Source organism: Notechis scutatus, chromosome 3 (assembly GCF_049901735.1).
Source record: "Notechis scutatus isolate UNSWTSFEM ecotype Mainland chromosome 3, rNotScu1.2, whole genome shotgun sequence".
In the NCBI taxonomy this organism is placed as follows: domain Eukaryota; kingdom Metazoa; phylum Chordata; class Lepidosauria; order Squamata; family Elapidae; genus Notechis; species Notechis scutatus.
Genome location: NC_142011.1, coordinates 105,602,944 through 105,627,354, shown reverse-complemented (window position 1 = coordinate 105,627,354; position 24,411 = coordinate 105,602,944). Strand labels below are relative to the sequence as shown.

Below are 24,411 nucleotides of genomic sequence, written 5' to 3'. Positions count from 1 at the left end.
GAAAGATCTATATCTGCATGTATCTCTATATATGTTGCTCAAACACTGCTTTTCTATTTCTTTCTATACACAATGTATTGTAGTTTCTCCTTTGTACAATAAAAGAGGGGTCAAGGTTTAGATTCTCTATACTCACAACAATATATATTCTTCTTAAACTCTTAACATCCTACTCTAAGATTATTTATCACTACATTCCTTAACCCAATAATCCTATTTAGTCAAGATAACTATACCATCAAGTTATTTCAAATTAAAGAAGGAGAAAGCCTCCTTTTTGATTCCTTATACCCACAATCTCGTTAAGACAGTGCTCTAATAGACAAATACATTCAAATCATACAGGTCATACAGATCATGTTAATCATATAAATCAAACTTATATTTCAATACCAGCCTATTTTGTTATCTTTAAAGTTTACAGTTCATACACCTCACTCAAAGATTTCCTTTTCTTTTCTCTCCAATCTCACTGTCTCAATCCAAACCGTTTTCTACTCTCCTCTCTTCCGCTTTGTCTTTCTACTATTCCCTCCAAGTCTCTCTCTTTATGACTCCACTCGTATCTTCTCCGTTTCTTTCCAATCCTCTTTTGTCATCTCTTTCAGCCCACTCTCTGCCAAATTTTCTTCTTCTCCGCTCCCATTAATGTCCTGCTGTCTCTTTCCGCTTGAAAACTGCTCAGTCTTTCTCCGTGTCTCGCCTTTCTCACCTCCGTCGTCCTGACTTTCCTTCTGATCCTTTCAATGTCTCTCCACTTCCACTTCACCTCCTCCTTCCTTCCAAGACTTTCTTTTCTTTCCTTCGTTTCGCTCTCACGTCCAGATTGGATTTCACTTTCTCCTTCTCCACATGCTACGTTGGTCTCGTAATCGCTCTCCATCCAAGAAGCAGAGAGAAGTCAATCGTCTCTCCCTTATCACCTTCTTTTCACCACCTCCTCCTCTGGCTTCCCTGGATTTTTTTCTTCTCCCCACCAGTTCTCGACTTATTTCAATCTCCACCTTTCAGCTTCCTAGAACTATTCACTTCCAACTTATACCCCCTCTCCTTCAGTCTCTTTCCATTTGTAAAAATCACAGCTCTTTCTTACTGTCTCGCCGCCTGTACTATGGGGTTCCCGCCCCCCCACCGGAGCTCTTTTTCCTCGGAAACAAGTTCAAACTTACTTTTGGCAAATCATCACAGTTGCAACTTTGGGATTTTAACTTCAATGACACTTTCTGTTGATAATCTTCTCACTTCCTCCTCATTCACGGTTCAGCCATGGCCTCGGGTCTGCCATAATAAAATGACAGACACTTTCACTTCGGGTTTTCAGGGGTTTCCCTTCTTGCCAGCTGGCGATCGCATTTCACCTCACTGTCTTCCGGGCTTCCCCTCTTCTCCGCTTGGCTCTCCAGGCTCCTCACGCCCCAAAAGGTCCCCAAAAGTGAAAAAAACGGGATCCAGAGACGGAGACCGCTCTGCCTTCACCCTTTCACCAAGGCATCACCGCCGGAAGCCACTGGAGGTTTTCAATAACAGATTGGACAATCATTTGTCCAGGTTGATGTATGAATTCCGGCATTGGACAAGAGGGTTTGACTAAAAGACCTCCAAGGTTCCTTCCAGCCCTATGATTCTATGATAAATAAAAAAATTGAGTTAAAGAGGGCTTTTAAGATGGAGCAGATGGAAAGTATGCCCCATACCAAACCTCCCACTTTTTAACCATGTAAAAGAAGAGAGAGAGGGTTAGGGCTAGGTTTGTTTACTTGGATATTTTCCACTTTTCTGAATTTTACAGTCTGTAGTTGCAGAAAGTTTGAAACTATTGTTTCTTTTATTATTGTTATTCTCTGGATTATTTTAAAAATAGGCTTGAATTTCTCACTACAAAAAAGACCCACTAATGTTCTGCAGAAAACAATGAAGGAAATCCTAAAACAACATCTGGTATATTCTTTCCTGAGCTGTCATAGAATATATTCTTGCTCAGGTATTAAAAAGATAAACTATTTTTTTAATGTCACCTATGTGAGTCTACATTACCCATTATATATCTACATTACCCATTATTCAAAACATTGCTTCATTTAAAGCTGTCATTATACCACCAAATAGCCAGGCAGGATATGAAACAGGTTTAACCGATGACAGTTGAAAAAACGATACTCTGACTATAACAATTGGATATCTGTGATCCCATTCTCCATTTTAAAAGCATTCAGAAGGGCATTCGTTCAGGAGAAGTCCACAACTATGTCTTCTACATCAAACAACAGGGTTAGGAGCAATGTTCCTTATGAAGAAAATGGCATCAAAGGAAAAGGGTTAAAAACCAGGGCTAGGCCAAACATTAAAGAGAGATGCTTTCTACTGATCAGGTGAAAGACTACCGTAAAACCCATTCTCTTTTTGAGCATCACTATTGGCTACTTCCAAAGCCTTTACCATCTGTTTCTGCATGCAAGTGAATATGCTGGTGGTCCCAGCAGAAGTGTCCCTCTGTGCATGCAGATAGATGAGCAGAAAACGAAGGACTCTGTCAAAGACACCAAGTGGTGACTGCAAATCATGCAGCCCCTTTTAACCTTTTGAGGAGTAAGCAGAGGCTCTTTGTTACTGCAATCAACCCCTTGTAAAGCACCTCTTCAGGATGCTTTGCACAGGCCTTCTGAGTGCTTTCTTCACTACCACAGTCCCAGTTGAAGGTAGGGCTCCATCCTCGTTCAACTATCCTTAAAGCTTTATAATAGATTGCAATATTTCTATAGCTATCTTTGGGTATTTCTTATATTTTGTGTTGGTAATATTGCTACAGTTCTCCACATGTAAGTTTCCTCCATTGGACTACAACTTACCTTACATCTCTTTGCTTATGCCTTTAACTTTACTGCAGACTCTTTGAAAACAGAAGATAAGGAAAATGGTTGCTACTTGTACTTATCCAAAATGCAAATGAATGAACTGTTATTCTGCTGTCCAGATCTTTGCTGAAAATAAACATTTGATTAGCTTGTGGTAACTTTATTGTTGGTAGCTGAAGGGAAGTTGACCTGATTTTAGATATATCTAAATATCTATATCTATATGTCTATATCTATCTATCTATCTATCATCTATCATCTATCTATCAATGTTATATATAGGTATCTGGGAATAATTAAGCGATTGCATCCTTCAATCCTTGTGCTAGAACCGCTAGTCTTTCTCGCCTCTTTCTGTAACTGACCAACTTAATATTATTGTTAGGAAGTAATCTTTTGTTAGTATCTCCAAATTTGTTCCCTTTAATCAACAGCTGCATTAATTTTTGTTTTGATACTGAGTTTGGCAGGCCAATTTCTGTTTTTCTCCCTATCCTTCCTTTAGTGCTGCTTTATCAGAATTATTTGTTCTACTGTGGTAGTTCTTTGAACATTGTCTGGCCTCTGTTTCCCTCTTTATACAACTAGCCCATCTCTTCTTGTAAACCCAATTGTGTACTCTGTGGTTGGATAAGTGTTATTTATTTATTTGTTTGTTTTCAATTCCTGAAATTCCAACCAAACTTTACTTATGAGAATTGAGCCATGAGAGCACTTTTCCAATTTCTTTGTAACTCTAATATCTTCGTTATCTTTCTTATCAATGGGCTATATTGGAGCAATTCTGTTAAAACTCAGAGGTTCCGCAATGTAAATAGTGGCTGTCAGAGAAAGCTTGCTGATGACTGTTTAGACAATTTTTATTAGTATTGGATTGGAGGTGATGCAGCCTTCTTCTGTTTTGTTATTGAAGAGTTACTGAAATATAGCAGTTAGAAGGGTTAAGAGAATTGCCTCTGCCTTTTTCTTTTATTTTTCCACAATTCTTTCTGATCAAACTCCATAGGTAACTGAATGCAAGTTCAGTTCTCTCAGCCTCTGCCCTCTCCCATCCCTATAAGCAAGGGAATATATATTATACACTATTTCCAAGAGTTGTTATCAGAACTACTACTGCAAGTCACAGATTCTATAAATTCTCAACTAATGCCATATTAACATTGTTTTTCAACTGTGAGCCCTTGTATGTATGCTAAAAAGGAAGAAGTGTTTGTAATTTTATTACAAAGAGCTTCTGCTGTTTTGTGAGCTGTCAGTAGAAAGTAGACATTTTTCAAGCTATTAGTCTTGCACAGAAACAACCCGTTTTCAAATATTAAGGTTAGCTTCATGTCTTTTTCCCAGGATACAAGGGCATAAATATGAATATGAATTTGTGAACTTGTGCTGAGCATTCCAACTCATGTATTAGCCATGGGGCGTGAACCACTTAAAGTTTTAAAGTCTTCCCGACTTTTCCTGACCAGTTAAAAGTTTTAAACTCTTCCTCCATTGGTTCTGTTTTAGATTCTCACCACTGTAATTATTTAATGTACTTGGAGGGAGAGGAAGATTGGTTTTAACAAGTAAAAACAATACAAAAGCACGATCTAGCTTCAATGGGAAGAGGAGAAAATAGTTTGGGTCCAATTGTGAAAGCATGCCCTATGAGTTTACCTCAAGGTTGATAGAAATGAATAACTGTTTATTTCCCTCTATCTTTCTCCTGGTGAAATTGGAGCTATGTTCCTTAGGTTTCTTCAGATATGACCACAGAACCCAGGACAACAGACATGCTGTGTTAATGGCAGGCAGTTTTCCCGAATAATTAAAATAGCAAATATAAGATAACTCTCTCCCTGATAGATGATTACATCTGAATTGGAATGAAGACACATATTTTGCTAGCATCCAAATTTAGCATATAGCAACAGCATTTGTCACTAATTATTGGGGCAGGGTGGAGGGAAACAAACCTTGCTCTGCATAGAAAAAATGTCTATAACAGAAGAGTGCTAGTTTTGCAGCACCTGTTAATAGCCTGAAAGCGATGGATGATTTGGGAAGAGGGATTAAATTGCTGAAATGTATTTCCTCTTTCCTGTCTGTGGAAGGGAGGAGAAAATCAAACAATTGTCTTGAGTATCTACCCTTCTGTGAGTAGTGATGCAAGGGTTGGGAACTGATCTGGGCGGTCTCAGCTGCTCTGCCCAAAGGAGAAGAGCTAGAGTTTGGAGTTTGTATTTGGACAGGCATCCCAGTCTTTCCAGAGTCTCAAAAGTTGTTGAGACTCTGGAAAGTGTGCAGAGAAGAGCAACAAGGATGATTAAGGGGCTGGAATGTAAAACGTAAAAAGAATGGTTACAGGAATTGTCTATGTCTAGTCTAATGAGAAGGAGGACTAGAGAAGACATGATAGCAGTGTTCAATTGGGACGCCTTATCAAGATGAAGGGTCAAACTATTTTTCAGAGCACCACCAAACACCAAAAAGCAAGACAATAAATAATAGATGAAAGCTAACCAAGGAGATAAGTAACATAGAACCAAGGAGAAGTATTCTAACCTTGAGAGCAATCAACCTGTGGAATAATTTGCCTTCAGAAGTTGTGGATGCTCTGTGACTTCCAGTGGCACATTCCTCAAAGGCAGATCGGAATCCGTGATTGTGCATGGTTTTGACCTGCGCTCTACCCATTGGAGGGCTCCAAATGGGGCCGGAGCCACCTTGGAGGGGTGGTGAAGAAGGGGGAGACCACCTGTCAGGTCAAGGGGAGCCGCATCTCCCTTCCCTGGCTAGGTTTACTCCCTCCAAAGATGGGCTGTAGCGGTGGCCACCCTGAAGACAGAGGTTGTGCTGGAGAAGTGAAGCTGTGGACAGTGTGTGCACCAGGCGAAATATTTGGACATTAAAAGGTAACCTCGGGACTGAAGAAAAAAATTGGTATTAAAGATGGTAGAAGTGGCGACTGAAGAGTGAGAGGAAAATTGGATAATTAAGAAAATTGATTTTGGATTTGAAAAGAATTAAACTGGATTTGGGAAACATCATGAGGAAAACGTTTAACTATAACAAACTTTGAAATTGAATTGGATAACTATTTGGATTTTGGCTCTAAAATAGGCATTTTAAATTCCTGATTTGACTGTACCAAAAAGAAATAATAGCTAATAATTTGGAATTGGTGGAATTAATAAAAAGTTAAAAAAGGAAAAAGCGAAATATAACAGGTAGAACATGGAATTGAACTAAGAGCACCACCTAATGGTAAGGGAAAATTTTACTGACTTTTTGTAAAGGGCTTGGTCTATTTAAAACTGGAATGCGAAATGAAATAAGAGGAATTTTAATGCAACAAAAAACCCCAAAAATGGAATGTTAAAATATCAGGGTGAAGAGATATATGAAGATTTTACCCTGGAATTGACTGTTGGCTTTGAAAAGGAATCTGAAAAGAAACAAATTGAATAGACCTGAGATAGATTTATAGACATTGTCTCCTCCAATAAAATATAAAAAAGACCCTGCTTGAAATAAACTATTGAACATCTGGATTGGATATAAATATTAAGAAAGAAAAAGGTTACAAGATGGGTGGAATGTTCACGGAAATAAGGTTGGAATTGCAAAGTGTGAAGGAAATGATTAAAGAAAGCTCGGAACTATGGAGTATAATGCTACAAAAACTTGAAATGGTGACACAAATTAAAGAAGAACAAAGAGAGCCAGAGGGGGAGGAGTTAAACAAAGAAAAAATCAGCTTTTAAGAACAAGTGGAGCAACGAACATTAAAACAGGATAAAAAAGGAGTTAAAATTAAAAAATTAAGGTTTGATGTGATAAACAAAGGGGGAACTATTTGGAAGGTTTAGCAAAGGAAAAGGAAACAACAGAAGAGGGAATTGCAGAGGAAGGATCAGAAAAGGGAGGGTGACAAAGTAAATAGCTAGAGTAAACAATTTAAGGGAAATAATAGGGAAAAGAAGGGAATTGAAGGGAAAGGATGAAAAAATGACAGGAAAGAGAAAGCAAGCTAAAATGAGAAGAAATTATATAGTTCAGAGGACTAGAAATGATGGGCAGCAGGTGATTGGCAAAAGAGATTCTGCATGGAAATATATTGTGGTAATTAAGAATATAGATATAAAAAAATATTAGAATTGATGTTACATAACGAATTATTGAAAAACTAGATATAAATCTAATTTGAAATAGATATGGAAATGAGAATATACTAAAAGAATATTAATTAATATTTAATAACATGGTAAAAGCAACATTTGAAATGGATAAATTATTAGTAGTTTTTAAAAATATTGAGTAGACTAAAATGGGAATATAAAGTTAGTGTGTAACTGTTGTAACTATGATGGCAGATGAGATTCTGCCGAAACGTTGCTACAACTTTAAAAGCACAACTACAATGACGTGGGAAAATACCCGAACAAAGCTGAATACCATACATACATATACATATGCATATGCATATACATATACCTATACCTATACCTATACCTATACATAGGTGTATATATATATATATATATATGTATATATGTATGTATGTATTTATGTATGTATGGCGGCGGCAGCTCCAAACGTGGCGGCAGAATGGGCAGAAGGGAAAGCAACAGCAGCAGGTGCCAAAGGTCTTGGGTCTGCAGCAAAGGTGTTTGGTGGGAGTAGGGAGCTCTCTGCGCTTCGCCATGATCACCCATTAGGAGAGGCTGGTGGCGAGGAATTGCTGCCCGCGGGGCGCTCCTAACGACAAGTCCCCCACCCTTCCCCCCATTTTGCATGTTTTAAACTAGGCCTAAATTTGGGGGGAGGGGCTTAATTTGATTTTTTGCCTAGAAAACATGCTGGGTCTTCCTATTGGTGGAGGCCGTATTGTTGGAGAAACACGGTATATATTTTCTTAAGTTTTCCGGGTATTTATATGTATGGTGTTCGGCTTTGTTAGAATTTTCACGTCATTATAGTTGTGCTTTTAAAGTTGTAGCAACTTTTCAGCAGAATCTCATCTGCCATCATCAGGCTTCTGTATAGTGTTCGTCTGTGAGTCAGTGAAAGTCTGACTCACAGATGAACACTATACAGAAGCCTGATGATGGCAGATGAGATTCTGCCGAAACGTTGCTACAACTTTAAAAGCACAACTATAACGACGTGGCAAAATACCCGAACAAAGCTGAATACCATACATACATACATACATACATACATACATACATACATACATACATACATACATATCTAATTAATAGTAGTTAAGGGACTATTATGGTTATGTTGTTATAAATTTTTATAATGGGTTAAAGGGAGTAAAATAGAGAAAATGTATAAGTAAAGGGATGGCAAGCTCGAATTGATAATAAAAGGGGAAAAACCTTTGAATGGAATAATTGTATGTGGAAAAATTTTGCAAATGTGATGGATGTAAGAAAATGTGTATAATTGTTACAGAAATTGAATAAGGATATGGATAGTATTGTTAAATAAGACAGAAAAATGAAATAAGCCATAATATGAAATGAAATTATATAAAATAAGATAATACTGTTGAGTAATGCATGGGAATATTTAAAGAAAAATGTAATAAGTAATAATATGATATGAATATGAAAGCTGTATGTTATTATGGTCACGTTTGTATTGAAATGTGAAAACCTGGAACCACATTGTTCACCTAATGAGATGTTTTTAAAAGATAAAAAATAAAAAAAATATTCAAAAAAGAAGAAGTTGTGGATGCTCCATCACAGGAGGCTTTGAATAAGAGACTGGACAACCGTATATCTAGCAGGGGTTGGACTACAATACTTCCAAGGGAAATTCAAAGTCTTGTGTTCCAATTCTGTGTTCTAAACTGTTAGTGTTAGTCTGTTGGTGTTTTATCTGACACTAGGACAGCAAGTGAATTTCTGTTGGTTTAGCTAAATCAAATTTAAAATGGGAAACTTGTTCACAAAAGGTACCAGTTTGTTGATGTAAATTAGTTATATATAATAATGATAATAATTTAAAAGTTATCTCATTTTCTATAGGCAAATAAGGTTATATAAAAGTGACAGTTTGATAGGTTGGATCTTGGTCTGAGAACAAAGAGTAATATGTTGAATATAACTACTTTACTTATTTTAATATAATTTTTGTCAAATTTGTAAATCTTTTGACAGTATCTGGTAGGGTAAATGCTGTTTAACATCTGAATTTACTTAAAAATAAATGTATACTTTTGGACTCCATCTATCTGTTCCAATCTTATTAATAGTACAAGACTGAACTTTATTAAACTGTCTGCAAAACAATTTATATTAGAGCTCCCTTTTTCAGAGACAGAATTAACTCTGTTGATCATGACTTTAAGGGAATATTCAAGAATTGCAGTTTTAAAATCCTTCATTTCCTTTAAGGCTCTTCTTAAAACCCAGTTATTTGGTTAACTGGTCCTGATGCTATTACTGCTTTTCAGTATGGCTGTGTATAGAACAGAAAACATGTTTTCCTTTGAACCTGAAACAAATAAATGTATTTTGGGAGTTTTGCCCATTCATTTTTAATTGATTGTGGTTCAGCGGTAATGTAACCTGGAACATTTTGTTGTTCCCAATTTTGGCCAGAACCACATATGGAGGGATCCTGGAATGATTTTACAAGTGAATGTATAAATTGGGTAGCTATGGCTTACACCCCTCTGCCTGTCCCTGATTTGTCAATTGCTCTGCTGGGCCTTTTCAGTGCCTTGCGGCTCCTCTCTTCCCTGCAATCCCACTGCAGCATATCTTCAACCTCTCAAGTCTTGCCAGGGCTTTCTTGGCTTCCCTTGCCACTTTTGCCACTGATGTCCCTGTGTGGCATATCCCACTTGGTCTGCCTATCCCTGAATTTCCAGCAGATGTTTTCCTCTCCCTCCCTCCCTTTCCATCGCTGCCTGCCTTGTTAACCAATTCTTTGCTGTGAAGTTCAACAGTAAAAGAAGATTTCACATGTGCCTGTTGTTCCAGCGCTTCATTTCTACCCTTGCTTCAAGAAGCTAGCGAATTAGGAAATAAGCCACTAATACAACACAATCCCAGGAGCCTTTGCTGAGCCTCAGTGATGATAGCATGACATTGTAGCTTTGCAGCCAGGCATTTTCCCCAACAGCTGTCGCCGTGGTTATGAGTTGCAGAGTAGAACCTGTGATGTGGAGGGAAAGGGTGGCAGAAGAGTAATGTTACGCCAGAGTCCAGAGACTGGAAGGCGGGCTAAAGCAAGGGTGTGGCTCATACTGAGTACCTAAGCAGAAAGAATCAAGACAAGCATTTTTTGCAAGATGAGATTTCCTCACTGGTCAAAAATTGAATTGATGTGTGATGTGTGGGTCCCTGATGAGATTACCTGTGAAAGTTGCTCGAGGTCACAGATGAGACTGTAGGAAATAGAAGAACTGATAAATTGACACATGCAAAGGGTGTGTATGTGTGTAGCAACACTGGGCTGTCATACAAGCTCCGTTCTTTTATTGCATATATTGAGATGTTACCCAAAAAGGGCAAAGTACAATATGCCTCCATCATTCTGATGAAAACTGTGAGAACCCGGAGTCACCATTTTTCCCATGAAGGGGGAAATGGCCCACCCCAGACCTTATGGAAAATCTAGCCTTGCTTATTTTTGTGGTTCATATTGAGCATCAGCTGAAACAGTGAAACCAAACTATGTTCTGTCTCCAACACACAGTCATTAAGAATTAGAAGTTCCTTCAAAGTACGAGTAGTTTTTCGTAGTTCAGTACTAGATAGTTGAGAGGAACCTTCAAAATCTTTGAGCTAAAAGAAATTCTTACACTTATCAAGTGCATAGCTGAAACCAGATTTTAATTTTTAACCAAAGTTTTAGAGGGCACCAGATATAAATATGCTTCCTTTGTTTAAAATTTGGTAATCAAATTTGGTTAAAATAAACATTCCTGCCCTTGATCTAAATACAGGTACTCCTCAACTTACAAGCACAATTGAGCCCAAAATTTCTGTTGCTAAATGAAACATTTGTTAATTTTTTTGCCACAATTGTTAAGTGAATCACTGCTGTTATTAAGAACATGTTTGTTAAGAAAATCTGGCTTCCTCATTGACTTTGCTTGTCAGAAGATTGCAAAAGTTGATCACATGACCCAGGACACGGCAAACATCATAAGTACGACTCAGTTGCCAAGCATCTGAATTTTGATCACATCACCATAGGCAGGGGTGGGATTCAAATTTTTAAATAACCAGTTCTGTGGGCGTGGCTAGGTGGGGATGGCCATGTGACTGGGTGGGTGTGGCTTCTCCTTTTTTGCAGCACCCCCCCATTTTTTGGGCCTTCTGGGCCTCAGGGAAGCCTCCTGAGGGGGCGTTTTTGCTCCCAGAAGGCTTTCCTGGGGCTCAGGAAGGAAAAAATGGAGCCAGGAGGAGGCGCACACCCTCCCCATGCTCCATTTTGGGGCTTTCTGGGCCTCAGGGAAGCCTCCTGGGGGGCTTTTTTGCCCCAAGGAAGCTTCCCTGTGGCACAGGAAGGCAAAAAAATGGAGTGGGCGGTTCTGCACCACCCCCTCCATTTTTTGCCTTCCTGGGCCTCAGGGTAGCCTCCTGGGCAAAGCAGTAAGACAGCGAGGGGAATCCCGGCACAGCTGATCATAGGAACAGCTGATCGTTGGGAGGGGGGAAAAGAAATACCTGGCCGAGGAAGAACGCAATCAGTGATGTCAGGCATGCATGCGATGTTGTGCATGTGTGATAAGGACTGACTAGGCGAAGAGGGGAGCGTGGAGAGCGGCGGAGCCAGCCAGGGGCATGATTTGCCAGTTCTCTGAACTGTGCAGAATCATAACAACCGGTTCTATGGAGCCGGTCCACACCGGTAGAATCCCACCCCTGGCCATAGGGATGCTGCAATGGTCGTAAGTGTGAAAAGTATCACTTTTATCAGTGCCATTGTAACCTTGAACAATTACTAAATGAACTGTTGTAAGTCAAGGACTACCTGTATACAGCATGTTTTTAAATTCTGTATTTTGGTGAAATGTGAAGCAATATCCACAAAACTTTCAAGGAATACTTCCCATCACTTCCTGCTTTAGGAGTTTCAGTTTGATGAACCAACACTTAAATGTTTGCATCAGCCCACTCCACAGCAAATGGAGGGGTTTGGGAGAATGTAGATATGTTCTGGGAGAAAACCATGCACTCTTGGCATATATCAAAAATAAAAGATGAATTTCTAAACAAATTATGTAGAATAATGAAGAGTAAAAAAGGAATACATAACATGCTTGTAACTAAAGTGAAGTTACAGAACTAATTAAATAATATTTTACTCAGTTGTTCAATAACATTGTAAATTATTATTTTATTATGAAATATTGAGATGCTAAATTCTTGAACTACTGAATGAAGAACTAACAAGTGTAACTTCTCTTGACATTGTATTGTGTCTATAATAAAGGTGGGTGAGTGACTTTTGCGTGATATCCTATCCCTAGTATTTGAAAACATTTTCTTCATGAAGAATAGCCAACCGAATGATTAGAGATTCTTGATAAATAAATCTGTATTTGATTGCTGTAATCAATTTGCATTCTTTATTTTACAGAGGAGCAAAATGAATAGAATAAAATAAAAGAGACTTCTAACCAGGTTGTTTTAGAATTGTTTAGCTCTAATATAATTTCCCCAAATTTCTTTTCTTGTAGTTTTATATTACATTGATAAATACACATATAATTTTACATTAAAAGATGGAATGGGAATGGAAAGGAAATTTCTATTTAAGGAGAAACTTAATTTCTCCCTTATTTCTTTTCATCATCCTGTCTCAGAGGTTCCACCAGAGAAATCTCCTCGAAGACGGAGCATCTCCGGAACAAGCAATCCCACAGATACGTCAAATACATCTCCTTTCCGAGTACCAGTAAGTAGACATTTCCTTTGAAAGGGATTCTGTGACAAACTCCCTATATGTCCATGGCATAGCATTTACCCCTACAGCATACAGTATAGGGCTTGTTTGTTTTTTAAAAGTTCAGTGTCTGGGCTTGTGACAGCAGAAGCAAAGCATTGTGATGGCAACTAGGCAACTCACAATTCAAAACTGGAACATTATTTCTCTCTTCTTTATTTTAAATATGTTTAATGGTTAAAAGTTTCTTTATATTTTCAGGTTTGGCTAGTCTATATTATATGAATAGTAAAAGCATATATTGAAGAGAGAAGGAAAAAAAAAGAAGGTTATATATGTGTGTGTGTGTGTGTGTGTGTGTGTGGTATTCAGCTTCATTATAGTTGTGCTTTTAAAGTTGTAGCAACGTTTCGGCAGAATCTCATCTGCCATCATCAGGCTTCTGTATAGTGTTCGTCTGTGAGTCAGACTTTCACCCACCCCAACCAGGCACCCAGATGAAACCTAGCTTCCTAATAAATGATAGCTGTCCATTTATTTGGAGCCAAGCCGCACTAAAAGCCTCCAATACAGGAAACAAAATGTTGCCAGCCAATCAAGACAAAAAAATGCTACAAAACAGATAGAAGATATTAGAAACACCAATCAAACAGAACACAGCAAACTCCAAGACCAATAAACACAGACCAAGACTCCCAACCAATCAGGATGAAGAAAAAACCATTCTGGCACAGCAGTAGGCTAGCCCCAAATTTAAAACTGAAACGGCTGAGAAAGTCTGACTCACAGACGGACACAATACAGAAGCCTGATGATGGCAGATGAGATTCTGCCGAAACGTTGCTACAACTTTAAAAGCACAAAATACTGTATATATTATTCAGCTTTGTTCGGGTATTTTCCCATATATATATGTTCAAATTCTGTGATAAGATAGGACGAGATAACATTTATTGTCGTTTTTTTCTGTGAACACACTTGAACATATTAAAAAATGTATTTTTGATGCCCACTCTAAAATAAGCCAAAATGTTGAAAATCCACTCAAGCTAACAATACTATCCAGGATGGAATGCTTTAACCAACTGTCAGTTGCAATGACAGTTGCTGTCACAGTGACACAGCAATTTCTCATCTGTAGCTTCATTATTAACCATAGCTTCATGTAAATGATTTTAGACTCTAAAGAGCACGTTAGCAAAGAAAATAGATGGTAGGGATGCTAATCTATATGGATTAGCCTTTAGCCTAGTTGTTAGCCCTCCACATTTGCCTTGTTTCCTCTTTCAATCACTCTGTCTCCACCTCAGAAGACATTCAGAGCCAGAGGGAGGCTTCTCTTCTTCAAAGGCTGCTGCTCCCTGCTGCCTCCACTGCCTGAAGCATTGAGCGCTTTCAGAGACTGTAGCTGATCTCACACCCTCTGCTCAACCCACCAATACTTCTGCTGCTTGCACCTTTAACCAAAGCAGTCCAAAGCAACACAGACTCTCCAGAACAGCTTTATCAATAGTTCCTCTCTTGCTAAACATCACCAATCCAATATAGTCATATAACAGTTTGGTAATACATTTCCATTTTCTTGTCACAATTCCCAAAGAATCACTGGATGGCATTTTCATCCCCCAAACCCCAACACTCTTTAGAGCCAAACTAGCCTCAGCCAAGCAAGACACCGCCATTTTAGAATTAAGAATTACCAAGCATTGTTGACAGAGGACCAGATATTCTCTTTGATTTAACCCATTGACAGTTCACATTCAGAAGATGACTATGAGTAGGTTCACACAATATGTTACACTCTAAATCTGAGTTAATAAAGCAGACTCTGAAAACAATAGTATTTCCAACTTTTTGTAATTGCCTTCCACCCACAAAATGGTGATACCGGAAATTGCTTAAACATACACACTTCAGCAAGTCTGAATACATCAGCTCCATTTCTGTAGTAGACATAATTTTGCAATGTTCTGTTCTTATACAAAAGGAAGATTTGAAGTCACTCTCGTGTAGGCGTAAATTCATTACCTAAATTCCTATTTTTGCACACCGAGACCTTGAGCTTGACAATTGACAGACAATTGACAGACTAGATCCAGGAAACCAACATTCAAAATCTGTTGTCTTACTCTTTTTAAGGAACCTTCAGATCACAAGTTCTGTTCAGACATAATAGGAAGTTTTGCCGCTGCTTGGGTTTATGGTTAGTAGAAGGAGTAAGTGGGAAATCGATGAAGAGCATATCTGATAATAAACCTGAATTCTAGATGTCTTCAGATGCAGCTGCTTTCCAACAAATGTTCCTTACAGTCACTGAAAGAGTAAAATGGCATCAACTGTGAGGTCAGGTGGCTCAGTCCCCTGAAGGAATAGAATTTAAAAAATGATAGGTTGGAGTACAATCAAGTATTGATTGCCCTCAGTTTCCGGGTTAAGTGTGATGTTATCTTTAGAAACAAATTAGCAGTCTTAAAAGGCTCTAGAAATACATTACTTGCAGGACATGTAATATGTCTTTGTTCTTCAGTTTCTTTTCTTTTTTTCTTTTCCAGTTGTTAATATGCACAGCCTGGCTATTTTAAAAATTCACTTCTGAATAGAACATTCAATTCCAGTACAGACTTCATCACCATTCTTCTAGGCACTGAACAGTGGCATCCATACAGAAAAAAGATTACTCAACTGCACAACTTAATGGGCCTTTGTCCAGTGCTTGGAATTTTGATTTATAGTTGCATAATATTCTGAAATGAATGCTTTCTTTTCTTTTCTTCTTAATTTGGAAGAAGCCCTTCAAATAATTCATTGCAGTGAAGTGCTTAGGATGTATTCTCATTTAAGAGACTATCAGATGAAATTAAGTTTTTCTCTTCCTCTTAAATATCTGATGTTACTGTTTCTTTTAAAATACCCATTTCTTGCGTACCAGTATAACAGTCAGTTTCAGATCACTAACAAACAATATTTAGCAGCATTCACTTAATGCAGTCCTTGGGTTGCCATTGAGTGATGAGCACAGGCTCTTCAGGCAGAATGTCTTGACCAAATCTCTGGTATTCCTGATTAACCTAAAAAACAACAACAACCACTGTTTCCCTTCACTAGTGTTGTTGTTCTTTTAAATTTATTATAGCCACCCTCACCCGTAGATTCTAGGTGGCTTACACATACTAATGCAACCATAACAAATCAAGCTAAATGAGAGGTCCCACAATCCCATCAACACGAGGTCTAAGACCGAAGCCAGATATTCACTGCCTTTTAGAATCCTAGGAGATGTAGAAAGGGTGCTCTTTTTTTATTTCTGGGGGAATGCTGTTCCAGAGGGCAGGGGCTATGACAGAGAAAGCACATAACGAGTCTACTGGAATGTACTGTGTGGGCAGAAACACTATGGAGCTAAATGAATGCATATCTTCTTTTAATAAAATAAAACACTATTTTGATGTTGCATCCCTTTCAGTAAGGATCAATTTTAGATGTCTGTAGTTGTCAGAAAGTTTCTGGAATATTGCATCTGCTCATTTGTAAAAGAAAATATTGGTGTGGCATAAAAGCTGGACTGTGAACCAAAGAATCTCCAAATCAACCATCACATCATCACTTATGATGCGGCATTAAGAAATCCCCTAAAAGTCTTCTCATCCATCAGAAGAGCAGCAGATAGATCTAGTCAGAATAGCTCTAGAAATTCCAGAAGCAAAGAAAAGAAAGATGGAAACATTGAGAGCAAAGATGGGGTGTCACGTGGAATTTTCTTTGTGAAATTAATTTCCAATTAAAATAGCCTCAAGAAAATTCCGTTTTTTAGCTTCTAGTGCAGCCTTATTTACAAGTTGGAATTGAGATATGATTCAGAAAGTGAGCAAGTTAAATATTATATAAAATAAATAGATATAGGCTTTAGACAGAACAATGATATGTCAAGATTAGAATTTTAAGATAAGAACAATATTAAATTTACACTGACTGCTGCACTTAGGGAAAATGATTCTAAAATATTTTACTGACAGGGTATCACTCAAGAATTGTTTGCTAAAATTGATAATTTGTTCGTAAAAAAATACCTATTATAAATCTGGACAATTAGGTCAGTTCATTCATCATTATTTGGAGCAATGTTTAAAAGCCCAACAATTTGAATTATAACCAAATAAGACAAATTTTAAAAGTTTGATTCCCTTTCTAACATCATCGTTCTATGAAATATTATGAAATGTTATATTTCTACAAAATATAATGAAGTAGCTTTGCATGTCTTCACAACTGTTAGAATACTCTGTACTTTGCATTAGAAAATGCATACTTCTGTACAAGATTGACAAATTAAGTTGTAGCTTGATATTTAAAATAACTTCCTATTGAAAAATACGGAGTATGAGTATCATCCAAAATTTGATTTTCTCTTAAATCTAAAGATAGATTTCTTATTAACAATACTATAATTTTACAGGTTATGTTTCATGGTTTGTTGATTGCTAATGTTGATAATCATACATTAAATTTTAAAAAAATTGAGATTTTATTCAATACATTAATATAATCATAAATTAACTTGATTGTAGTCCTGATCTGTATTTTCAAAATAATATGTTTAGATGTATATACCTAAACTAATTCTGGGGATTTGTGCCTGATTACCTAAACTTTTTATATTTTTAAATTTCTGGTCTCTTCACTTCGTGCTTTTTTCTCTCCTCTTTTGGCTTTTCTGGTTTTTGTTTTGTTTTGTTTTAAAACGTTAATAATTTTTTGTAAAAAGCATACCGAAGGACACATACATAATGAACCACAACTGCAATCTTATTCTATTTTAAGATGAATTGCTATAGTCGTATGCCACATTTCTGAAAATTGTGTCTGAACAAACTCATTGCTGTGTGGTTCCCCTGACTTATGCTGTCAAATCAGCTGAGCAGATTTCTTCTGTGGTTAGCCTGCTTAATATATAAACTTGAAATCTGGCTTGTTCTCCCAGATAAATCAGGAATTAAAAGCCAAGAACAAACCATGAATTCTATCAGAGAAACAGTCAAAACTTGTGGGTCACAGATCATAATAGCCATTGAAATATTTTTCATCATCTTTTCCCATTGACAAGAAGAGCAATCAATAGTGTTTACCAGCATACTTACTTGTTCTCATTAAATTCAGAAATTCTTGATTATTATGAATTGTGACCACTTTCAGTAGGACCTCTGGCTAGCTACCACATTATGCTGTTTCTTTCCATTGCAACTTTATTGGAATACATTACATTGTACTAATTTTTATAATTGTTATTGTATTGCACACCATAATCATTCATAATGGATATCATTTTGTTTGAATATGCTATCATACAGGTATACTTGGTGAGTTTCAATTATTTCTATATTACCTGATCTGTCAATCTTGCTGCATACTTCCCCTTTTTTCGTCCTGCAGTTTTGTAAATCCCAAGAAAGTTGTCACTGAGCAGATTTCTTCACTTTCTAATTTATGCCAGGAAGTGCTGTAAAGCAACTTTCATCCTTGGAATTACCTTGCCTCCTACTTAGTTTTGTTTACCTTCCTAGTTTTATTTCCTTGCATTCCCTCAAAATGTGTAGTTCTTTATCCTCATTCCTTGTACACTTTCATGTTTCCCTTCTCTCAGTGGCATCTTCTGAAAAACTTGTTATATTATTTCCCTTCACCAGCATGCTTTACAGCTGAATGTTTTAACCATGTTTTTCCTTCTAAGTACATTGCTATTATTATTGCCATATTGTTTAAGTTGTTTCATTGATGTTTTATATAGTTAAGAATTTACGTCAAAAACGTATCTTTGGGATAGGCAAGAAAAATAAATATGTTAGTGAGTCATTTTTATCACCAATTCAAGGATTTAAGAATCATCTCCCTCCCCACTCCTGATCTACTAAGCTCACCCTAGTTTGAGAGCCTGAAGCAGCTTTTTCACAACATATGGCATCCTGATCATTACTGGGAATTTTTATGCCCCAATCCATCAGCAGTTGAAATTGTTCCAAAAAAGCAGTGAAATGAGAATGGAAAAATGGCCATATTCTGCTTATTGGGTCAGGCATTTTGGTCTTTTTATTGTTGTTCTGATGCATCTTTCCTTTTTTTAAAATCAAAACATTTTTATTATGTTATAAAGTATTATAAAATACAGAATACAAAAGTAAATAAAAGAGCAGTGAAAGGTGGGGGGGGGGAAGGGGAGAGAGAAGTGAGGAAAGGTAGGGAAAAGAAAAAGAACCATTGACTCTCGGTTGCAGTAGAATAGGGCATTAACATCAAATCACAGCTTTTTCTTTTTCCATAATAATAATAAGTCATTTCTATAAAGATCTAACAATCTAATCTGTAAAACCCAAAGTCAGAATTACATTCTTTTCCACATCAAGCACAACATTCAGAAGCTGTTTCCATGTGCTTGTTGGGTCAGTCATTTTATGCATCTGGGTTACAATCATTGTGGTGAAATATGGGGTGTGGGTGGGAGGAGAGAGAGAGAGAACAAATGGAATTACCTAGGAAAGTGCAGAGAATCTGTGAAAAAGTTGCAAAACTAATTTAAAGGGGAAAAGGTTATGAATTCATAGTTGCAAGCAATTTTTCAAGCAATTGTTTAAAATATTAGTGCATGCATAAATAATTTTGTTTTGTTTTTTAAACTAAGGAATTTATCGTGAAGGGAGATCCTATCTTCAATAATTTAGTGACTGGATCTAGTTTTTTGGATAACTTCCTGCATAACATTTCCACAATATTAAATTCACTGTGAATATAACTTTACTCTGTTTCCTGTAATGGTAGATCCATCTTCTTGCACAATTTTCTGAGCATTCCCAAAAACAAAAACAAGAAACACATTGAAAGGCAGGAATTCCCTTTTCCTGGGGGGTTTTCTTCAAACCCCGGGCAGCAATTCTACCTGAACAAAAAAAAAAAAAAAAAAAAAGATGAAAGCAACACAGAAGTATCTTAAAAATATAGCTTAGTGAAACTGAGAAGAATCTGCTTACCTGTGTAAGCAACCATTTGAAGTGACACATGATAAACAAAAAATCAAAGAACTGGTGTTGTAAAGCAAAATAAGGCTTGGTAAATGGAGACAGACCCTTTTGGATTTTCCTAAACAAGCTTAAAACAGTGTTGAGGCTTATAGACAGGGTCTTTAAACAACATTGAAATTGTTTCTTTAAGTTGTTTAGGAACTGTTAATGGGTTGCTTTCTAGTTAGTGGTGTGAAGGAATATGAACTTGCCCTTGAGAATAAGGAAGGAATGAGCAAACCATTAAGGAGGGACTATTGCAAAACATTACTCAATCCCGAGAAAGAAGAAAATAATGAAACTCCCAAGTAGCCCCACCTAGGATTTATTTAGCATACCATGGAGTAGACAATCGGACAGGCTTTTAAGATTTTGTTATGCTGTCCTATAACAAACAATAAAGTGCATTCCTAGAATACCTGTTGTGCCTGTTTCTTAATTTGTCTATCTTGAAAGACAGACTTACTTCGAATGTTTCTGGTTTTGGAGCTATAAGCGAAAAGTTGTAGGACAAATCTTTCCCTTCAGAATTCTTTAATAGAGTGCTTGCAAAGTTACTTTGTGCCAATTATGCATATGGAAGTTTTTGCCATGCTACGTTTTTCATTATTACAGTAAACATAGAAAAGATTTGCTCTTGTAAATTTTATTTTGTTGCAAAGTTGGTTGCGGGGGACTGTTTAGGAGCCACTTTCAGTTTATGTGATCAGAAAATGCATAGAGGCAGAACACAATAAAAGGCAATACTTAACAAATTGGGCAATAATAATAAGATAATACTCAAAAAATGTAAATGGATTTTTCAACTCTTGAAAGAATATGGACATATATAGAAATATTATTTTCTCTAAATAGCATACAGGTAACTTATGCTTATGTGGTCGATGTAGGACCACAACTGAGTCCAGAATTTATATTGCTGAGTGACAAATTTGTTAAATAAGTTTTGCCCCATTTCTTGCCCCATTTGTTAAGTGAATCACTGCAGTTATTAAATTAGTACCACAGTTGTTAAGTGTATCTGGCTTCCCCATTGACTTTGCTTGCCAGAAGGTTGCAAAAAAATAGTCACATGACCCTGGGACAATAAATATGGACATAAATATGGACCAGTTGTTAAGCATCTGAATGTAAATCATGTGACCATGGGGATGCTGCAAAGGTCATAAGCATTAAAAATGGTCATTAGTGACCTTTTTCAGTGCCGTGGTAACTCCAAACGATCACCGAATGAACTGTTGTAAGTCAAGGACTACTTGTAGCTAAAGAGCAATTTTAATCTATTGGATCATCAAAAACAAGAGAGTAACCATTTTTATGTGGTAATACTCTTTCTTGAGGGTAAATGTACATCTTCCTTAAAGGTCTGTTGGGAAAAGAAAACAGTTGAGTTTGTTCTATTCCTGCAGTAAAGGACAGTATGAATAAATAAAAGCTTTATCTGGCCAAATTGCACTCATTTCAAGACAATTGAAAAATGCTGGAGGAGATTTAAGCCAAATTTATACGGATGAAACAACAGTATAAACCATTACGGTTTATTTAGCATACTGACCTTTCTGCTTAGTTCCATGCTTTACAGATGAGATCTGTTTATGGCAGAGGTGTCCCATTTTTATTATTTGCATTTCACTAGTTTAAAGCTATTGGCTAATTCAGAAGTAGAAGCTGGGGCATAATAGGTACATAACCAGAAATACACTTTTTTGCAGGTAATAGTTTGCTTTGTAAGTCTAAGACAGTAGAAAGCTGTCCAGTTTTAGCTAAAGTTACCTTAAAGTTACTTTAGTTTGCTAAATATACCTTCTGGCAATAGCAAGTTCATGTTTGAACCCAGGAAAAAAAATGCTTTTTAAATATTCCCCAGAAAAAGTTGCAGCTTGTTGCACCCTTAGGCACCGTAATTTTAAGTGTTTAGAAATACTTTCACTAAAAATCTGAATTATATATGAGGAAGCAGTTATAATCATCTAATTAAAAACATTAACAAGCTTATAAGAAATTTGGAAAAATAAAGTATTGCTTGTTGGCCATATAGCAACAATAAAAAATGATAGTACTCCCCAAATGACTATTTCAGCTGCTGCTATTTTACACAGGTAGCAAAAATTAAGAGGGGTTTATTTACGCCTTGTAAAAAGAATTTTTAAAGTGACAAAAGTCAACAGAAGAGTGCATTCACAATAATAAAAATATTCATAAAATTAAAATTTTCATATAGACATTCAATTTTTCAATTTTCTATGAAAAATATGAAGAAAATATTAAAAATATAAAATATATTTGTGGTCTTTGATTCTGGCTGAAGCAAATACAAGAACTTGCTTAGTTCTTGCTAGATATTGTGCAGTTTTTGTTATTCTTCAGAAAAAATGTATTGGATGTCTGGAAAAAGTACCTAAAAGAACAAGAAAAATGTAGTACCTACTTTACAAGCGTTTGCCCCCTTTTTTGGTTATTCTATGAGACCAACTGTATGTTTTGTATTAACTGATTTAAAACAATTCTATGGCCATAATTTTTAAAGCAGAATGGGCAAACTGCTATGATAAATTTTAAGCAAAGTTGTATATACAATTTTAGTAAATGATAATCTCCCAAGAATAAAAAAAATAAACAATTGCATTCAGTCTATAGTCTTCCTATCAAAGGGGCAGATGTAACTCAGTCTTTAAAATTGCTTTAATTTTAATTAATATATGTGTGCTCCAATAGAATAGAATAACAGAGTTGGAAGGGACCTTGGAGGTCTTCTAGTCCAACCCCCTGCTTAGGCAGGAAACCCTACACCACTTCAGACAAATGGTTATCTAATAAAAACTTCTAGTGTTGGAGCATTCACAATTTCTGTAGGCAAATTGTTCCACTGATTAATTGTTCTAATTGTCAGTAAATTTCTCCTTGGTTCTAAGTTGCTTCTCTCCTTGATTAGTTTCCACCCGTTGCTTCTTGTCCTACCCTCAGATGCTTTGGAGAATAGCTTGACTCCCTCTTCTTTGTGGCAGCCCCTGAGATATTGGAATCCTGCTATCATGTCACCCCTAGTCCTTCTTTTCATCAAACTAGACATACCCAGTTCCAGCAACCATTCTTTATGCTTTAGCCTCCAGTCCCCTAATCATCTTTGTTGCTGTTCTTTGCACTCTTTATAGAGTCTCAACATCTTTTTTACATCATGGCAACCAAAACTCGATGCAGTATTCCAAGTGTGGCCTTATCAAGGCATTATAAAGTGGTATTAACACTTCACATGATCTTGATTCTATCCCTCTGTTTATGCAGCCTAGAACTATATTGGCTTTTTTGGCAGCTGCTGCACACTGCTGGCTCATATTTAAATGATTGTCCACTAGGACTCCAAGATCCCTCTCACAGTTACTACTCTTGAGCAAGGTACCACATATACTGTACTTGTGCGTTTTGTTTTTCTTGCCTAAATGTAGAACCTTCTCTTTTTTCACTATTGAAGTTCATTTTGTTAGGTAGCTCCCAATGTTCAAGTCTGTCAAGATCCTTCTGTATCTTAAGCCTATTTTCTGGAGTATTGGCTATTCCTGCTAGCTTGGTGTCGTCTGCAAATTTGATGAGTTCCCCGTCTACCCCCTTGTCCAAATCATTGATGAATATGTTGAAGAGTACTGGGCCTAAAACAGCCTTGGGGTACCTCACTGCATACTTCCCTCCATGTAGATGCAGTTCCATTGAGGACTACAAGTTGAGTGCAGTTGGTCAGCCAGTTATCTATCTGGTGGTGATGCTGTCTAACCCACATTTTTCTATTTTATCAAGTAGTAAGTTATGGTTTACTTTGTCAAATACCTTACTGAAGTCAAGTAAATTATATCAACAGCAGTCCTCTGGTCCACTAATTTTGTCACTTTGTCAAAGAATGCAATAAGATTAGTTTGGCATGATCTGTTTTTGACAAACCCCTGTTGGCTTTTGGTTATTACTTTGTTTGCTTCTAGGTGTTCGCTGATTCGTTGCCTGATTATCTTTTCTAGAATCTTTCCTGGTATTAGGAAAGGCTGATGGGTCTGTAGTTTCCTGGATCTATTTTCCCCCTTTTTTGAAGATGAGAACTATATCAGCTCTTTTCCAGTCCTCTGGCAGTTCCCTGGTGCTCCAGGATCTTTGAAAGATATAACTCAGTGGTTCTGAGATCTCGTCTGCCAGTTCCTTCCAAAAATTGGGGTGTAATCCATCCGGTCCTGGTGATTTGGACTCACCTAGGGTAGACAGGCGCGCACTTACCATTTTCTTCCCTATTTTAACTTGTGTTCCTAATCTCTTTTTTCTGGCGCTGTTTTTGATGGGTTGCCCTGTTTTTTCCTTTTGTGTAAAGACAGATACAAAAAACGAGTTCAGTAGTTCTGCTTTCTCCCTGTTGCTTGTCACCTTCTTGCCACTTTCTTCCAGCAATGGACCAATTGCTTCCTTCACTTTTTTCTTGTTTTTAACATGTTGGGAGAAGCTTTTTTGTTATTTTTTACTTTTGTTGCAAGCCTGTGTTCATTGTGAGCCTTAGCTTTCCTCACTTTACCTTTGCAGGCTCAGGCTATTTGCTGATATTCTGCCTTAGTTATGTGCCCCTCTTTCCACTTTTTATT

General features: G+C 37.0%; 1 protein-coding gene across 7 annotated transcripts in view; it reads left to right on the top strand.

Moving 5' to 3' along the window:
* Positions 1-24,411, top strand: part of RASAL2 (RAS protein activator like 2) — a 238,558-nt gene that overhangs the window by 156,823 nt on the left and 57,324 nt on the right. For all 7 annotated transcript variants that reach the window (XM_087960895.1, XM_087960894.1, XM_087960891.1 and 4 more), the window contains one exon: positions 12,676-12,767. In XM_087960895.1, coding sequence (XP_087817021.1) covers positions 12,676-12,767 — 92 coding nt within the window. The remainder of the gene's footprint in view (positions 1-12,675; positions 12,768-24,411) is intronic.